We start from the raw sequence: 20,634 nt of genomic DNA on the forward strand, positions 1-20,634 counted from the left end.
CTTCACATTCAGATATATTGATGGTGTTCTTCCCATTAACAAACTTTTCTAAATGGGTGCCAATAATATATCCCCAGAACTAGACATTAAAGAAACAATAGACCCGGCTTCTTCCGCCTCATTTTTAAACTTATACCTCGAGTTTGTCATGAAAATTAAAATAACAAAAAAACTGAACTCCGAGAAAAAATCAAAACGGAAAATCCCTAATCAAATGGCAAAATCAAATGATGAAACACATCAAACGAATGGACAATAAATGTCATATTTCTGACTTGGACAGGCATTCTCAAATGTATAAAATGGTGGATTAAACCTGGTTTTATAGCAATAAACCTCTCACTTGTATGACAGTCGCATTAAATTCCATTATAATTATAACGATGCGTGAACAAAACAGACATTATAGGTAAACTTGTCAAAAAAGGGAGACAGCCATCAATACCATGTCACAATCTCAATCAGAACAAAACAAACAAATATATAACAAAGAAGCCCAAAAAGGAAAATATAAGATTACACAACCACATGCATTACTACTTATATATGTATTTAAAATCAACCCAAATGAATGCATGGCGAGGTTCCACGTGTTTGATGTTGGAATGTTACGTCAAACGAAAAGATATAAAATAATTTTGTCGTTCAAAGTATTTTCAATATTATAATAGAACATAACATTATAACATTATAATATAACAATAACATATATGGTGGGATCTAAAAAGTACAAAAATACGTCATATGTACCAAAGAAACACAAACGTAGCACGTACAAAGCACACCAGCGAAAATGAATGATATTACAAACAACACATTGATATAAAATAATTTTGTAATTCAAAGTATTTTCAAAGTCATAATAGAACATTAAGATAATGACCTTTTAATAGAACAAAAAACATAATGACGGGATGTTTAAAAGTACAGAGTTAAAATGAAAATCGTCACTTTTGGCATAGATTCTGGTACTGAAATGACTACGTATGTCAAATTCGAGGTATAAATCCAAAAATGAGGCGGAGGAAGCCGTGTCTGTTGTTTCTATAATGTCTAGTTCTGGGAGATATATTAATGGAACCCAATCAGAAAAGTTCGGATTTTTAATTGAAAGAACATCATCAATAAATCTGAAAGTGAAATTAAATAATCTGGCTTCTTTGATCTTCTTGTTTTTAAACGGTCATCTCAGTACCAAATTCTATGACAAACGAGACGTAATATATCAAGATAATATCACACAGTCTATTAGTAACATCATGTGGTGTATAATGAGTCATCATCTTTTTTTTATTCAATACTGACGGCGAATAACCCTTTACGCTACGTTGTCATTGATATGTTCATAATTATAAATTAACTGTTAACAAAACTTTGAATTTTTGAAATACTAAGGCTTTTCTACCTCAGGAATAAATTACCTTAGCTGTATTTGGCAAAACTTTTAGGAATTTTTGGTCCTCAATGCTCTTCAACTTCGTACTTTATTTGGCCTTTTTAATATTTTATGATTCGAGCGTCTCTGATGAGTCTTTTGTAGACAAAACGCGCGTCTGGCGTAAATATAAAGTTTCAATCCTGGTATCTATGATGAGTGTATTCACATGATTTAAATTTTTGACCGTTTATATCAACATAGTTTAAAATAAGGATGTCCATATCAGTGTTAGGTTGTAGCATGTAAACATGCAATAATGACAGTGATCCGTTAGTTAATCATTAAGGATGTGCTTGTATCGTTCAAGTATGTTTATGATACTAATACAAGGTTGAAAAATACTAATCACTTGCAATATATGCTTATGATATTGCATTTTCATTGGAACCTTATAATTGTATTATGTTTCAAGAATTTACTATTCTATTATACATATCCGTTTATGAAAGGTATGTTCTATGATCATATTATATAATATCATGGTTCTTCTTTCTTAAATCTCAAGATTACAGGAACAAGGTGTGGACATGGACCTTTCAAACTCAGCAGGTCGGACTGCCTTGCATGCAGCGGCGGTAAACGGTATCGAAAAGGTTGTTGATTTCCTAATTGATGAGTGCAAGGTTTCTCCATTCGTGAGATGGATGTAAGTATGTTGTATAAGACTTTTGTTCTCGTAATCTAAAATTTAGAAATGTTCTATTTCTATTATTGTTGTTTGTTTCTTCTCATTAAGTTTTTTTTAATAAAATACATTAATTGGTAATTTGTCAACATAAAAATATTTTGAAACTCATTTATAACATATTTAAACGTTTATCCAAATTGCAACAAGGAGCAATTAAAAATGCGTGGAATCAATATTTCGTGTGTAATTTAAAATAGATCAAATTGAGAATGGAAATGGGGAATATGTCAAAGAAACAACAACCCGACTAAAGAGCAGACAACAGCCAAAGACCATCAACAGGTCTACAACGCAGCGAGAAAATCCCGCATCCGGAAGTAGTCCTCATCTGGTCCCTAAATAAGATTTTGTACTAGTTTAGTGAAATGTCACACTTAACTTCAAAACTTATAAATGAAATAAAATTAAAAATAAAAGACGCCATCTAATCAACCATCTAGATGCTCACCGTCAATATCCATAGGTTATTTGACCTGAAGTAGACATAAAAACAAACACAATATATAAATATAAATATACAGGAAAGCAGATGCAATCGCAAAACGACAATTTATCAAGGTCTGTTTGATTTCATTTCAGATTAAATATATATATATATATTGTCACAGCTGTTCTAATGCACTGGCTTTAAAAATTCACTTTTATATATACATATTTATTATGTACAAGATTTTTCTACATAAGAAAATGCCTGTACCAAGTCAGGAATATGACAGTTGTTATCCATTCGTTTGATGTGTTTGAATTTTGATTTTGCCATTTAATTAGGGATTTACCGTTTTGAATTTCCTAGGAGTTCAGTGTTTTTGTGATTTTACTTTTTTTCATATATATACACTTTCATTAAATTACATTGTTCATTAGAGAGACACATCTATTCCCTATCACTAACTATATTCAACTCTCTTCGCATCTCAACATTCACCAACTTTATCATCGTAAAGGCCTATTCTACTTTCACGACTTCCTCACACATAAATTGTCATTTACCTTCAGATCACACAATTATAGTGACAGAATATGAACAAACAGAAACATAGATTATAAAGCTTCTAATTGGAAACGATTACAGTTAAAACACATCTGTATCATACATTAAATTTAACTGTCAATCAGACAGTCTGCTAAATTTCATAAAAACAATAAATCTACAAATACTTAACACGATTGACCATAGTAAATTAATAGGAGCAACTAAATAACGATTTCAGATAAAAAAATGAATGTACAAAATTTTACTCTATGACAATATGTATCGTTGTTTTAACTGTAGTAGGAAGAATTATTTTTTTTTGTGTGAGCAAAACCAGTCAATAAAATGAATCTTCCAGGTGAATGCATCATTTCACTCTCATTATTGACATTCATTCTTTTCTAATAACTGAACATGCCTAGTCCATGCGTAGCCCATCCTTAGTTATAGGGTTAAATTGAATTTCATATGAATACGGATTCAAATGAGTTGAATTATTGACTTATAAGCCATTAATACAATATTGATATTTTTCACCTTGTATTGATAAAATTTAACTAAAACTGAAAGCTAATAGCGAAAAATCATTTCATCATTCAGCTTTTGTAAGTGTTTGAAACAACAAAAAGGCATATTTTATTGTCATAAAAAGTGTGCATTCGTCTTGCCGTGTATTTGAATCGAAGGATACATCAGCAGATAATTTGTTTATCATTTTTTTGTACATTCTGTTAGAATCAGTTAGCTCTATGAGGTAAATACACTTATGTGCAACAAAAGTGAGTTTATGATACAATGATAGATTGTACCGTTTTGTTCAGTAGATAGGTGTATATTTGACATGAAACTTTTAGGAATTTTGTAATTGATATGGGGACGCTCCTTACATGTTTCAATATGCAGCCACTTTTTCAATAAGGAGCTGATAGAAGAACGTACTGAAGTTTGGTGACACTCAATTTCATAAAATATTCTAATCCCTCCTCCCCTCCTTTCCACCTTGAAAAGAGTTTCTTGAATTTTTTATTTAAAGGTGATGAAAAGATGTGTTATCTGCTCTGAGATGTTACACTATAATCAACAAAGTTGTCGTCAAGGGAGATAACTCTAAATTGATTGACTCTTCAAAAATTTCAATTTTGATAATTGATGGCTTTTGCCTTTTCACTTATTACATATTTTGCTTATTGGTTCAGATTGTAATGAAAGTATTGAATATTTAAATTCACAATTGGTACTTATAATTGTAGTTTATGCCAATTTTATACATGTACCTTTCGATATGATTGATTTTGAAACATAAACTGTCACATCATACCATGTGTTAGTTTTTATTTGACTTCAGCGGACCATATTTATGTATGTGATTGCAATGTCTTTTTTAATGCTTACAGGGAGTTTGAGTCTCAGTGTTCTTTTTATTATTATTAAATGCAATGTGTAATGATTACTTCGTCAGACTGGAATCGTTTCTATGCAATAATTTTAATTCATGGCGTTTACAGGCAGAAACGACCTATTGATTATGTACCCGACAACGATAATCAAGTCAATCGGCGCATAAGGGAGAAACTACGTGTCTACATGGATAAGCTACTAATAGATGCAAGCGTATCAGAGGTAAATCTCGATTGATGACAATACATTTAATTACCGTCCAACAAATAATAAAATACAAAAGTTTAATCCTGGTATTATTCATGAGTTTATTTATTAAAGATTATCTGTCAATGCATCTTCCAATAAATTAATTTATTTGATCCATACTATTTATCCATAGATGAGTAATATCGCTTCCAGTGCAAATATTGTTTTAACATATGTGTCATAAACTGTCTTTGCATCAGATTTTTAACTGTTTAAAAACGCAAAAATATTGAGAGCAACATTGAAAAAAAAATATTTTATATAACAAGATCTTTCTCTTTGTCTACATTTTTTTTTTAATTGATAACTAACCAAATAGTAAAGACAAAGTTTAGAGTGTCTATTATGTTGTAGAAGTTGCAAAACAAAATTGAGGTAAAAGAGGGTTGAAGTGAAATGACTAACTTATTTTACACTTACTAATATAGTTCTAACAATGTCCTTGCAAGTGTCAGATGGTTATAGTAAAGGTAGTTCGCAAAATTAGTTGGACTACTTTTTGTAAAGTCTTTGTCTTTTTGTATTTGATAATGTCTAACAACGTCATAGACAGAAATGAATTAATTGAGACGCTGGTTATTTATTAGTCATTGTAAACAAAAATAATTGTAAGTTTTACCTTGTAAAAATGCATAACAGAGGTGACGTTTCCCTCAAAACATTGACCCTAGTTTCCACACAATATCGCGGAAACAGTTTAGCTATCCTATTTTTAAGGAAACAGGCGGGTCTGAAGGGCGTAGGATACAGTTACAGGGAAGCGTTGCTAACGAAATCTGTTATTTTTCGCGACGTAAACCTGTAACATATCGAGAAAAATGCATTTTTCCACTGTTTTTATCATTCAGACTAATTTAATCAAAAAACGAGTCCATGCTCCTCTCTTTTTAAATATGACACTTGACTTGGTAATATATTTCAACTATTTCTACCAATTCGTATGGCCATTCCACCGATGAAATTTTTAAATCAAATGCATATACAGCCAGAAATTCTGAAATCATGAAAATGTGATAAAAAGAAATATTTTCAACGAATTGTTAATCAAACTTAAAACACACTTATGTATAGAGGAAATTCCTAATGTGTTTACAAAACTCTGCTTGCTTTTCTTTTTTTAAACAAAAACGTTAGGTATGACTTTTAAAAGGATAGAATTGTCTAAGAATCCGAAATGCCCAGAAAATGTATACGATATAAATCCCATTTGTCTGTAATTAGCACATGAAGGTATATTTTTATCAAGTTTTTTAATTGTCTAGGTAAAAAATAGGTTTCATGCAAATTTTCGTAAAATATTCAACCTGAGATCAAAACTGTATCGTATGCCCTAAACCTAAATTTTATAAATCGAGTGTATACATCTCTATGAATGCGCCTTCTTCGTGCAGTCCTTTTTGTAGTTGCATTAGCTGGTAAATTCATGTTCACCGATTTGACTTTAACTCTCATATTTGGTTTATAATACACTAAAAATATATGAATATTACAAGTTCAAAATAAACATTGACTCAATAATATGTATCAATATTCCGTGAGTATTTCGGTATAGACGCCATCGAAATTACCATCGAAATGACCTGCGAAGACTATAGACGGTCATATAACCACATATAAACATAATTACAAATAAAAATAAAAATAGAAAGCAAGTGCGTGTTTTGATTTTTATAGGTCTATTTGAATCTGAGTTTTTGTTTCATGTTTTAGGTTGAAAACCATCGTATTTACCTGTATACATATGCTTTTTGTGAATTGAATCAGTCAACCAAATGCTTCACCCTTGTTTCACTTTCAATGTTGACATCATTTAACTTTTAATTTCTGAACACGACTGGCATCTTTAACTAAATGGTTTAATTGAAGGTCATATGAATACGGATTCGATGAGGATACATTACTGACTTGTAATAATGCATCAGCTAGATATTGAGCTTATTTTTACAAAGTTGAACCAAACTTACTGTCTGAAAAGATATATTATTACAAAATTCTCTTTTATCAACACTTGAAATAAAAAGTATAGTATTCCCCTTTTTTTGCTTTAAAAATATATAATGCCCCATTAGGTTTTTTTTGTCTTTTTCTATTTCAGTTTTTTTTTAATTGTTTGATGGTATTTTTGTTTGTTCGTTTTATTATCTTTTAGAAATGTGTTTTATCTTTGTGCTTATCACACACAACGAACTTTCCTTGAAACCAAAGTAACAGTGCAATTTACATTGTTTATTTAATTTACTTGTATAGCGGTATAAGTAGTACTTTGTACAATCTTTATACCATAGAGATCAAGTAATGTTTATAGCACCATTTCTGTATAGTAGTGCTTTTAAAATCAAAATGATATGATGAAATATATAGCTGTTTATTGGTATAAACCATTTTCATAATTCTTTGGTAAACTTGAAACTTACTTGTTTACTGGCTAGTAAATGTAGGATTGAAAACAATGTATTGATGAAATATGTTTTCTTTTTCATCAGGGTAGAAGCATCTTTCTGTTTACTTTTAATTCCATGCGACAGTGCTGATTAGCATACTGTGTGCGTTTGTTTTCATTTTTTTTCCTTTTACTTGCCTGCTATTAATTTTCAAATTTAATTGTATTTATTTCCATTTCCCCTAAAGTTAAAGTTCGTTTTGGGTGATTTCGTGAGTACATGTATTCTGTTGTTATTCCACTGTTTCTTTCTGTTCACTTCACTTTTATATATTCTTATATGTACACAAAATTATATGTGTTGATTTTCTATAGCTTATATTTAATAAAACTGTTTACATAATACATCATTTACTGTTCCTAGTTCACCAGAAAATATGATTATTTACATTGAAATAGTATAATCGAATTGAGGTGAATTTTATCTGTATCAGAACAAAAAAATTGTATGTTTTTATTATTTTTATTTTTTATTTTCTAAAAAAGAGATTAATGTCCTGGATAAAATTTCATGTTAATTTTTTATGCCCTACCTACGATAGTAGAGGGGCATTATGTTTTTTGGTCTGTGGGTCCGTTCTTTCGTTCGTTCATCCGTTCGTTCGTTCATCCGTTCGTTCGTTCGTTCGTTCGTTCGTCCGTCCGTCCGTTCGTCCGTTCGTTTCGATTCAGGTTAAAGTTTTTGGTCAAGGTAGTTTTTAATGTAGTTGAAGTCCAATCAACTTGAAACTTAGTACACATGTTCCCTATGATACGGTCTTTCTAATTTCAATGCCAAATAAGGGTTTTTACCACAATTTCACGGTCCACTGAACATGTAAAATTATAGTGCGAGTGGGGCATCCATGTACTTTGGACACATTCTTGGTTTTTTTCTCTAATCACATATGTTTATTGTGTAAAAGGCTTCGTTTCTGCCCTTTATAGTCGATTTGGACGGTACAATTCTTAAAACATTAGCTATACCTTGGTCCGAAGTTATATTGTAATCTAAAAAAGGCCGGATTATTATAGCTTATTTAATAAATGCACATTTATACCCAAATGGGGTTGAAGGGCACACAATTATAATTCATCAGTAGCATTATTATTTTTAAAGTTATGTTTCGTAAAAAAAGTTTCGACAAAGTGAGGGAATTTTAACAATATCGGAAACAGCAACTGTCCTAACGGGTACTGTCATTATGAACCATTATATATATATAACATTTGGATGAATTATTCTTGTAAACTGGAAATGGTTTATATTTTAAATATACATTTGTTTGTTATCTATGTTTTAGAAATGAATATCTCCTTTGATAAAAACTTATCATATTTTATGCAAACATTCATTACATGCATTTTCATCTTATCTTTTTTTTCATAAATAGGAACTACCACCCGATAACCAAACACAAATCGTTCGTTTATTGAATTGTGCATCTAGGGGAAATATTCAACGCATGAAATCGTAAGTTTTTTTACATTTCATATAAAAATAGAAGCAAAATAGCTTTGGTTGAACATAAATATAATAACCAACGAATCGAACACTAGTATGCTTGTACAAACAAACTTAATACTCCATGACTAGATCAGACACACTTTATAAATCTGAGCTATAGATGAATGAAACAACAGATAATCAGTGTTCAATAATAGACAGTCGACTATACAGTATCGCAAGCTGGCAAGCTCAAAATCGTCGATATTTCTATTAGAATGAATGTTCCGAAAACGAACTGTTGAGATTTATAGTCCTAATGTTTAGTGAAGGATCTACATATTTGATAAAGAAAATGAATATATATTATTTGGTTTACATATAATTTGTCTGAAAAATAATACGAATCCGTACTAATTTCAGACCATGAAAATCCCCTTCATACAATGCGCCCGATCATCGATGAATTAGAGCCGGTACTTAATCGCCAAAATAGAAAATGCACTTGAGGGTATTCTGGAAATGCGAATTCTACCAAAATTGGTCAAATTTTGCGTTTTTGTTTATAATGAATCCATATAAATACTTCGATGCCGAGACGATCGAATTCGTGTATACAAGCGTTTGTCTGAAACTCCATGATAGAAATAATTTTGCGGATGTAGTATAACGTTGTCGAAACACAATTCTTTAACAAAGAACACAGTAGTTTCCAACGCCTAGCAGTATGTCTGCTTTGCGATCTCTAGATTATTTTCTTCAACTGAATTTTTATGCTCCACCTAGGATAGTAAAGGGGCATTATCTTTTCTGGTATGTGCGTCCGTTCGTCCGTCCTTCCGTCTGTACGTCCGTCCATCCTTCCGTCGGTCTTTCCTTCCGTTTGTATGTTCAGGTTAAAGTTTTTGGTGAAGGTAGATTTTGATGAAGTTGAATTCCAATCAACTTGAAACTTAGTACAAATGTGCCCTATGATATGATCTTTCTAATTTTAATGCCAAATTAGAGTTTTTACCCCAATTTCACGGTTCATTAAACATAGAAAATGGTAGTTCAAATTTCAGGTTAAAGTTTTTGGTCAAGGTAGTTTTTGATGAAGTTGAAGTCCAATCAACTTGAAACTTAGTAAACATGTTCCCTATGATATGATCTTTCTAATTTAAATGCCAAATTAGAGTTTTTACCACAATTTCACTGTCCACTAAACATAAAAAATGATAGTGCGAGTGGGGTATCCATGTACTATGGACAAATTCTTGTTTGTCTTGATACCAAGACGAAAAACAAAATTCGGCATGTTGACGCTATGCCGCATATAGCAGTGCCACTGTTTATTTCTTTGCGTATCAGAATGTTAGTGTGTGCATTCCAATGAAGATTAGACTCATCTCATAATTTGCCGCGGGATAGGCAAAGTCGGTGATTGTGAGAACATCCACTAGTCCTGCAACCACTTCAAGATTTCAAGCAGTTGAATTACAAAAAAAGTATAGGTAGTTAGCATTAAGATAAATACCAATCAGAGATGTGGTGCAAATAAAGATTGACCGAAACAATATTTACATTATCCTCCGTTCAAATGATTGTTTATTTCCATTCATATTCATAAAAATATATTTTGACTATCAAAATGACCGGTGTACATTATGTGTATATGGTTTGTTGCACTTAAAATTTGATTTGTAATTTTATGAATAAATATGTTGGTCTCATATGACTCTTGTAAGACACACTGTTTTCAACTCTCTTTACTTATCTTTCCAATTTGTAGTTTTAAAGAAGCAAAATATAAAATGGACATTTGTGATTATGATAACAGAACAGCTTTACATATCGCTGTTAGTGATAACCAGGAACATATTGTCGATTTTCTTTTGGGCGAGTGTAATCTTCAAAATGTAGCACGTGATATGAAAGACAGGTATTTTATTTAAACAAGATGTCCAAAAGGAGAGTTGAGAGTAAAGTCTAAATAATTAGTCATCAATAGTCTCATTGAAAATGAAAAAAAAAATGGAATAATTGCCAATAAGATAACTAGCCACTAGATAAACAAAGGCCAAGAAAAATAAACAATAGCAAAACCCTTACTTTAGTACAGTTGCACTGAAACCCTGGAATAACTAAACTTAAATCAACCTTAAAGAGGAAACCAGACATCAACAAAGGTCAACCGTTATATTACAAGCTCCTGACTGAGACGGTTTTATAGCTAATATGACGTGATTAACCATGTACGCAAACTCCCAACCCTATACTTATTAAGGGACAGTAGTGTAGCGGCACAGCTGTAACATCATGCAAGAAAGGCCTTGACTAATAAAATATACCTGCACAAAGTACAAAATACAACTGCCGATAAGACAAACGACCTGACGAAAAGACAAAAGACATGACGTGCCGATCAAAAATTATTCCAAGTAACTAAAAAAGCTACCTAAAAACTAAAGACAACTTTCTATATAATCATGCTGTACCAGACTATCAATCAGTATTGTTCATTCCGGATAATTTGGTCTACTTTACAAATCAAATATCGACATTACACGAAAAGGAGAGTGGAACAAACAAAATACACAAACTTAAAGCGTAAGATGATAAAAACTTGAAGGTTTTTTTGCGTATTCGTAACAATGTGCTTCTTTAAACTATTGATAAACATTACTTCTGACCTATAGCAACATATGAAACCAAAAGGACTTCAAACATACAACAGTCAGCAAAATATCACACTAGATATCACGTTAATGTAGCTGAACTAAACTTGGGTTTTACTCAAATGCTCCTCAAATATTAGCTATTCCTGCTTTATTGGTAGTAACTTTGTGTTGTTCATTTGTGAATTTTATAACCATGATAATTTTTTTTAACTTTCTTATTTTAGATGGAACAATACCCCATTATCAATTGCAAAAGAACCTGGGCATGAAGAAGTGTACAAAGTGTTTTTGAAGCATTGTATAGTAAGAACATGTACTTTAATGATTTAATGTGGTTACTGAAATGTGATAAAATCGGTTAAACAATATTGCATACAAATGTAAACGTGTTCTACTTATTGCATTGTATTATTTATGTATCGTAATAATTATTCACTTGTTTTTTATGGAAGATATTTATTCGATAATTTTCCAAAAAACTATATTTTGGTCCCTGTTTTCAAGGGTACATGTCGATGGCATCGAGAACACAAAAAAATCAACGTTGTCAGAAGCTATACCGATGCAAAAAGCAGCTTACCAAGAGTTTCATTAGTTATAACTGCATTCAGTATTTGCAACATGCATCAATATATAAGCTTTAAAAAGTGTTCATAGTTCATCTAACTGTTTCAAAGTGTTGCAGGCACTAGTTCTCATCGCTAGATTGTCATAGAATGGCTTGACAGAAGAAAAACATCTCTTTTTTAATCGTAAAACGAATGCAACCATCTCTCAGTAAATACATTTTGATTCTTTCTATTGTAACTCTTCTGTCTTTATTTGTATAGATATTAGTAGATACTGAAAATGACGAATATAGAACTTATGAACTACTTGATGCTGGTGCTAACGGGAAAATAGAAGTACTTAAAAGGTATTTGGCTTCAGTTTATATATATTTTATTAATTATTACACCTAGAAATATTTGACTGTTTATGGCATTTAGATATAAAATTGACTCGGTAAAGACTATGAACAGTGGTATGGAGGGTTAAATAGAAACCTCCATAAAAAAAACAATCGAATTTAAAATCACGAATTTAGAAAATCCTGATCAGGGAATAGAATTATGAACATAAATTGCATAATTCGTGATCACAAGTTATAAAAATCAGTGATCAATGTTTTTATCTGTAATCACAAATATCAACAATCTGAGATAACTACTCGGATTTGTTATCACGAATTTAATACGCGATATCGATTAATTATCGCAAGTGTGTACTGCTATGTAGGTTTTTTCATGGCCAATAATAACAGGAAGTCATGTTTGGTTATTTGCCCTCGGGGCCAATATCGATATCAGCCCTCGAAATCCATATCAAGCCCCCGAATTTGAATTCCGGTACAAACCTGTCAATCAAAAACTATTTGTAAACAAGATGTCATCTGAGTAGCTAGCCGAGTTCAGTATCAAATGACGTTTTAAGTAAATTCATACAAGAAATGAAAAATGAGAATCCAATGGAGAAAAAAACAATGAATTGTGTAAAACAATAGAAAGTTATTAATCTGCTGTAGCAGAAAAAAATGTAAAAATCACCAGTGGCAATATTTCTTTTCCGCCATTAGTGGATATCACAAAAGTTGCTAACAAATGTTGACGTCGTAATAGAGTATATATGACGCCACAATTGAAAAGTGATTGTTGTAGGACATTGAAAGTTCAAGCTGAATTGATTTCCAAATATCGATACGTATAGTCTTCCTCAGAATTAATTTAAAACGTGACACTTAATATTTAACTATGAGAAATAATATGTGTATTGTTAATTATTTCTTACTTTTCACAAAACTTTGTTATCTCACTGTGATACATTTTTTCATATTTTTTTAAATGTTTTTCGAATTTTTGTTGAAAAATATTAAACACAATTTGATGTATGCTTTCTTTTTTCTCCAGCTTGAAAATATGTGATAAATAGATCATTAAATGTCATTTTCCATATTGGTCGTGGTATCAGCCCACAACCCATATCAAGCCCTCTCGCTTGATATGGGAGTCTAGGGCTGATACCAAGGCCAATATGGAAAATGCCATGTAATAATCTATAATTAGCAAAATGAATAAAGGGATCACTAAATGCAATACAAATCAGTTATGTACATTTATCAAAATTTAACAAAATTGATCAAATATATAATAGAAATAACTCTGCACTATTAAATGTAAATTTCTTACACTTTAAAGTAATCTCAGTAACTTAAGATTTTTACCGACACAACATGTAGTTGGGATAAACCAATTTTACTTACATACAAACTCCCACATTTGCCCATCAAGACCATATGTCCTTTAGCTTAAACTCATAGATTGAAAATAAACTGACAACGAAATGACTAAAAATAAAAAGACAAACAGACAAATAATAGTACAGATGACCAAAAATAGAAAACTAAAGACTAAGCAACACGAACCCCACCAAAAACTGGGGGTGATCTCAGGTGCTCCGGAAGAATAAGCAGATCCCGTTCCACATGTGTCACCCGTCGTGTTGTTTATGTTATTACAAATCCGGTAAAAAGTCTAATTAGGTAGGTCACAATCGTGAAAAGGGAAGGGTATTGTAGTAACGACATAAGGAACATATCACTCAATAAATAACATGCACCTCGTAACTACCTAAAGGAGGACTATAATTGAAGAGGAGGGCCAAAATATAATCGCTACTACAGGAAAATAACTAGAGTAGCTTCATCTGTTGGTTGAATACTGCCACTAATATCAAGTAAAATCCAATTAACATATATTTTTACATAAAGATGTTCTTTTGTACATTGATTCGGTTAGTTGTCCTATTAATTATGCCCACATTTATCAACATTTTTTACTTTTACTTCTTGTCTTGGCCTTCTAATGTGCAGCATATTTTAAAATGTCTAATTACAGATTGCATAGCAAGAAGGTTAATATGAATTTAAGAGACTATGATGGAAGAACAGCATTACATCTAGCCGCTGCTGAAAATCAGATCGAGGCCGTTGAGTTTCTTGTAAATGAAGCAAACGTAGAAAAATCTATACCCGATAGGTAAGCATATGTTCTGAAAAAAGAATACATGGTAAATATCATTAATTCATAACAGTTAACAACACAATAAGCATATAATTACACAAAAGCCAGTGGTAAATTTCATTATAAAAAACAGAAATGAGATTATGAAATTAGAGAACTATGTATCGAAGACTAAAAAATTGAAAACAACACGTTTAATAATTCCTTGCGTCCGAAGCGCTTTTCTGGATTTACCTTCATCAGGAACAGGATATTCTTATTTCCATCTATAGGTCAGCGAAGTCACTTCAACGCCTGACTAAACATACTATTGCATATAGGCAAAATGTCATCCCGGTATAGAAATGGAAAAATTACAATTGTCCACGAATTATACTCTGGTTGGTGATTTTAGTTTGCATTTTCTATTTTTGAAACCGCATAAACCCAAATAAATAAATTGAAATCTTTTGATGTTCATGAAAGATTTTTTACATATTAGTCTAAAAGTATTATGTTAATAGAATATTCATTATATTACTTCCTTGAGTATTTAAAAAAAAACATGAACCAGATTAATGTTATTTACTTGATCAATCTAAACGAATGTTTAATGAGTTTGGCCTTAAATTGAATTCTTACATGTATAGCTGGAGATGACAGATTTCAGTTAATCTAGTTTTTTTCACATTGGGTGGTGATATCCACCCAGTCGGTTAAGTTGATTTCAACATCCTTCTTCTGAACTTCTATAAATCTTTAAAACAGTTAATGCATATGTGGTATCCCATCTTTTTATTGTTGTCTTTTTAATGTTATAGTTAACATTGCCATAAAAGCAGTAGGTTTAGCATGCCACAAAACCAGGTTCAACCCATCATTTTTTTACTTAAAATGTCCTGTACCAAGTCAGAAAAATGGCCATTGTCATATTATAATTCGTTTCTGTGTGTGGTACATTTTAATGTTGTGTTTCTGTTGTGTCGTAGTTCTCTTATATTTGATGCGTGTCCCCCAGTTTTTGTTTGTAACCCGGATTTGTTGGGTTTTTTTCTTAATCGATTTATGATTTTCGAACATCGGTATACTGCTGTTGCCTTTATTTCTTATTGTTATAAAAACTCAAACAATTTTCCATACCTGTTTGTCAATTATACACTCTATAGAAAGATAAAACAATAAATAAAATAAATAGATAATTCATCGTATTTTAAGTGTCACCATCCAATAAACACTATAAAAAAAGTAAAATCACAAAAATACTGAACTTAGAGGAAGATCAATTGGGAAAGTCCATAATCACATGGCAAAATCAAATAACAAAACGCATCAAAAAAAATATAAATATATACAAGTCTAAATTGAAAACAACGTTCAAACCTATGATTGCGTTAGATAAAAACCGCATTTTTTATACATGTGCATGCAAAACAAAATTTTTGATATACCTAATTGCCGCACAAACAACATTTTTCAAAGGATGAAAAAAGTGAAAAAGTATATTTTTAACAAAACGCATTTGACTAGCAGTTTGAACAACGGATTTTCATAAACCCTGCTTACTGACATGACGATCACCACATAAATGGGTCACCAGATGTTACAAAATGGATCTTTGTTATATATTTAATACCAAACAGGAAACAATAAACTCGCGGAAAAAATGGTAAATGTGAGGTGCAAACATTTGTACACCATATCCGGATTTCGATAATTAATGTCTCTTATGGTGACTTGAGAAACACCGGTATCACTCAGATTACAATTCTACCTTGACAGGTAAGTTTGTATTTAGCCTATAAAATACTTATTTAGCCTTGAGAATTGAAAGGTCAGTTTATCCCATTCATACAATAGAAGTTGATAAATTTGGCTTCCTGCCATTTACCTTGTCCAAAATTGAGAATGAGAGTTATTTTTAAGGCTATTAAAAGAAAAATGCCCTAAAAATTTAAAGAATACAGATATTAAAAAACCCATGCAGGTCCTCATGTCATTTACATTGTCAAAATATAGGACACATCTAGTCAAACTGGTTTTAAACTAGATATCTAGTCAAACTGGTTTGGTATAACTGACTGTTTCTTGCCCTAGATGTCTATTTCACAGTGACCTTATGTGTTAGTGCTAAGATTACATTGTACTGTCATATTTATTGATTTTCTGTTGGGACATGACCTACATTGTTAACATGCAAAACAGTGGCTTGAGATTTCAACTGATATTAGTATAATAAATCAATATTTGGAATGTTACATCCTGGTTGATGATGTGTTTTAGGGACCAAGATGTTTTCTTCATTCTTGTTCACATTATGATTATTTTAACCTTCAATGCACATTTAAAGATTTCAGCTCTCATTGAAAATATTTTGCAACTAAATAATAATCTGTCAGATTTGGTGTAAACAAAAAACAAGACAGTGTAATATATAACCTGCAAGCATAGTCTATTTCTATAAAGTCAAGCAGATAGTTTTTTTAATATCTGAAAAAAAAACTACCAGTTTTTTTTATATCTGAAAAAAAAACTACCATGTAAAGAAATATGCAATTAAAAGGCCGAAATAACCCCAAAAATTCAACATTAACAGATTTTTAACAATTAAATCAAGATGCACAAAGTTTTTAGTATTGGTCAGAATATAGGGTTCTTTTGTACTTTAACAATATCACAATAACAATAAAGTGACCTTAATTTTGGACAAGGTAAATGGCATGAAGCCAAATTTATCAACTTCTATTGTGTGAATGGGATAAACTGACCTTTCAATTCTCAAGGATAAATAAGTATTTTATAGGCTAAATACAAACTTACCTGTCAAGGTAGAATTGTAATGTGAGTGATACCGGTGTTACTCAAGTCACCATAAGTGAATCGAATATATATATATATTTTTTTGTTCTTCCCTTGCCGGGATTCGACTCATGCTATTGAGATATCGTGACACCAGATCGCCTTGCACTGTATCCAACGCGCTAGTATATTCATATCTCAATAGCATGAGTCGAATCCCGGCAATGGAAGAACAAAAAAATTGTGAAGCAAGTTTACAGATCTAACATTGTTCGGCTGATGTTTAGAGGACTTATATATATGTTATATCAAATATCAAGGAAACTTTTGGTCGTAGATTGTGAAATTCATTTTATCAAAGATTTGTGTTCTGTTCAGGGAAAATAGACGACCTTTCAATGAAGCTACAAATGAAGATATAAAATCTCTATTGCAAGCCTCAGATACTGAACATACAAATGCTACGTATAACGAGGTGAGTTAGCACATAAATAAAAAAAAATATTCAAAAATTTATTTATGAGCTCGATTACTGATATTACAACATGAGTTTTATGGCAGGCGGACACCTCTTAAAAACTGACACCCCACTGATATGTGTGACAAAGTTTTGTTAAAACTTAAACGTATTTTCAGTGGAGAGTATTTTGTAAAACTTAAAGAAATACCATGGATAACGACGACAGACAACAAGAGATGATAAAGCCCACTTGGCTCTATTGGCTTGGTGAACTATAACTTAATAGTGATAGTAATATGTAATCTTCAACATATCACATGACTAAATCCCCTTAGACGTTATGACACCTTATAGAAGCTAAGCTCTTTTATAAATATAGAAAATTCTATTTTCCATAGAAACTCCTTTTACGGCTTCATCTGTTCCACCTTTACTCTAAAATTTCGTTAAATATTATATCTTAGAATCGAAACTCCATATGCACTACTATTGATTTCGAAGATCAAAACACAGGGCTGCGCGGTATATTTTCCGCACTTTTATGCCTCGAACTTAAGACTTTAAACTTATTTTAAAATTCAATAACCCTCACTTTACTTTGGATCTTTCTAAGAATTCAATTGCCTTCTATCCGTGTGTAGTTATACTTTTAACAGTCCCATGTTATGCCTCTATGAGATGAAATAGACAGGTCACATCTGAGAACCAGAACATAAACAAAACAAAAGATCTATAAATATTATATGTTTATAATGTTATAAAAGAGATATGGTTTGTGACATAACAAAGTGCAACCTATATTAACATGTATTCAAATAGAAAAACTCTAAACAATTTTACAAGGTTTTTTCCATCATTTTCTACAATAAAGTCAGGAATATGACAGTTGGCATCAATTCAGTTGATGTGTATGAGCTATTGATTTTGCCATTTAATCAGGTTCTATACGTTTTGAATTTTCCTCAGAGTTCGTTTTTCTTATATCATATTATCCTATGCGCATGTTTTCTGACTTGAAATGCCTAGAACTTGTAGGAAATTATTCCGATAACAAAATTAAGCATTTTAGAATACTATTTATGTAAACCTAAGTAGTTAATCATTTCCACATTCTAAATTATATAAAGTGTCTAATCCTGGATCGGTCTTCAGTCCACATCTAACTGCATGTCTATATATCTATAGAAGTTCACAATGTCTGCCTCGAATGGTTAGTTTAAAAAAAACATGTCACAATAATATCATCTCTAACCATATATCTAACATAACTGGGCTAAAATGCGAACTAGAATTACTTAAAGAAAAGCATCTTTTCAAAAGTATGTATGAAGTTACCAGTTTGATTTATGAATTCATTAATAGTTTTATACAACTAACTGCTCACATCATTTTTTTTCGTTGAATTCTGTATTCTCAATAAGTTTGATATCTGTCTTTTTTCAGTTTAATCGAGTAATTTTCGTTTTATATTCATAAAGTATTATGGTGGTCCAAATAATTATGACGTAGTCACCGCATTTTTTAAAATAGCCTTTCAATACTCTCATAATAATTGTTTGGACTTTTATTGTGAAAATATAAATTTCAAGATTATGTATTCGTTACAAAAATACGCCTCTCTTTGTGATGTAATGTGTTGTTGTTATTTATTGTAAGATGTTCGTTGTTATTCTGCGTTGTTACATGCTGTAACGACTATTTTATTATTTATTTGTGCGTTTCTCTGTGCTGAGTGTTCTTTCATTTGATTGTGCTGTATTTCTGTTACGTATTGTTGACATTTTAGCGATATATTTAAACATTGCCATGTAAGCGGAAGGTTTAACTAGCCATAAAACAATGTTGTACTCACCGTTTTTTCGTAAAACTACCTGTACCAAGTCAGGAATATTGCAGTTGTTATCAAATAGTTCGTTTCTATGTATGTTGGCGTTTTTTGTTTTTTGTTTTTTTTTTTCTTTAAGTTTTTCTGTTTTCCGTTGTTTTCCTCTTTAAGTGACGTGTTTTACTCGGTTTGAATTTGTAACCCGGATTTGTTTTCTCTCATTCGGTTTAGGTAGCAATACACAGTTAGAAGTTTAGTTTCGCATTATGACCATGGTGAATGTTTTAAAGATGATTTTTAGATAGTTAAAGAATAATATATTTTTCCAAGTGGGTTTATATGAACATTTATATTGTGTTAGCATGTTTTAAATGCCATTTTTCTGTTTAACAGTCAGTATTTTCCTATCCGTACCGCTCATAGGTCCAGAAATTATTTTATTGTTTTTTCAACAAAAATTGGACGCTCGATCTTTTCAATTTAATGTTATGACAAAAGAAGCAGAAATGCATGTTTTTGACCTCTCGATAGATAAATGTCTATGATTTCAGGAAAGGTTTGACTCTAATTGATTGAAATTTTCATTTGGACCTAATTTTGGAGAATTTTGTGACATTTTCATCCCCTTTTTGCAATATTTTGTATCAAATAAATGCAGACTGTTGCCTTGGTTACACAAAATAGAGATGATTATTTTTCACCAGTATGACTATTGGAAATCAAATCTATGAATGATTTTTTTTTCCATAAATATACACATGCATAACACAAATATTAAGCCTAACTTGTTAGAAAGGAAAAAAAGAAGGTGTATAAAAATTATGAGTGTCAGTTTTAATTTTTTTTTTCCTAACTGTTTATTGCTACCTTATGACTTTTGAACAGCGGTATACAACTGTTGCATTAATTCTGTATAACGTCAGAGCAATGTTATTGTATTCTATACAAAAGACCTTTGAAATAATAAAATCATATGTTTTATGACAAAGGATTTAGGGATTTTCTCTGTTATTTGACACTTGGACTTCAAATTTGCTAAATAACTCTGATGTTTCAGTGAATATGGAATATTTAGTTCATTTTAAGGATAGACCACACTATTTTTAGTTTTATTGGGGTATGTTGAATATCTAGCTTGTACTTCTTATACCGCAGTCACAAAAGGCAAATGCAAATGTTTTGAAACTTATAGGGTTCCGAAAGGACAAAAAAACATACACACACCCCGCAACCCCACCCACCC

General features: G+C 31.2%; 1 protein-coding gene across 2 annotated transcripts in view; it reads left to right on the top strand.

Annotated features, from left to right (window-relative positions):
* Window positions 1-20,634, top strand: part of LOC139517483 (CARD- and ANK-domain containing inflammasome adapter protein-like) — a 67,603-nt gene that overhangs the window by 23,821 nt on the left and 23,148 nt on the right. The window contains exons 14-22 of one of the 2 annotated variants that reach the window (XM_071308591.1): window positions 1,944-2,084; window positions 4,605-4,719; window positions 7,375-7,398; window positions 8,560-8,639; window positions 10,384-10,533; window positions 11,497-11,575; window positions 12,103-12,188; window positions 14,206-14,346; window positions 17,485-17,581. In XM_071308591.1, the coding sequence (XP_071164692.1) occupies window positions 1,944-2,084; window positions 4,605-4,719; window positions 7,375-7,398; window positions 8,560-8,639; window positions 10,384-10,533; window positions 11,497-11,575; window positions 12,103-12,188; window positions 14,206-14,346; window positions 17,485-17,581 (913 nt within the window). The remainder of the gene's footprint in view (window positions 1-1,943; window positions 2,085-4,604; window positions 4,720-7,374; window positions 7,399-8,559; window positions 8,640-10,383; window positions 10,534-11,496; window positions 11,576-12,102; window positions 12,189-14,205; window positions 14,347-17,484; window positions 17,582-20,634) is intronic. The other variant, XM_071308592.1, reaches the window with a different exon arrangement.

Source organism: Mytilus edulis, chromosome 3 (genome assembly GCF_963676685.1).
Source record: "Mytilus edulis chromosome 3, xbMytEdul2.2, whole genome shotgun sequence".
NCBI lineage: Eukaryota > Metazoa > Mollusca > Bivalvia > Mytilida > Mytilidae > Mytilus > Mytilus edulis.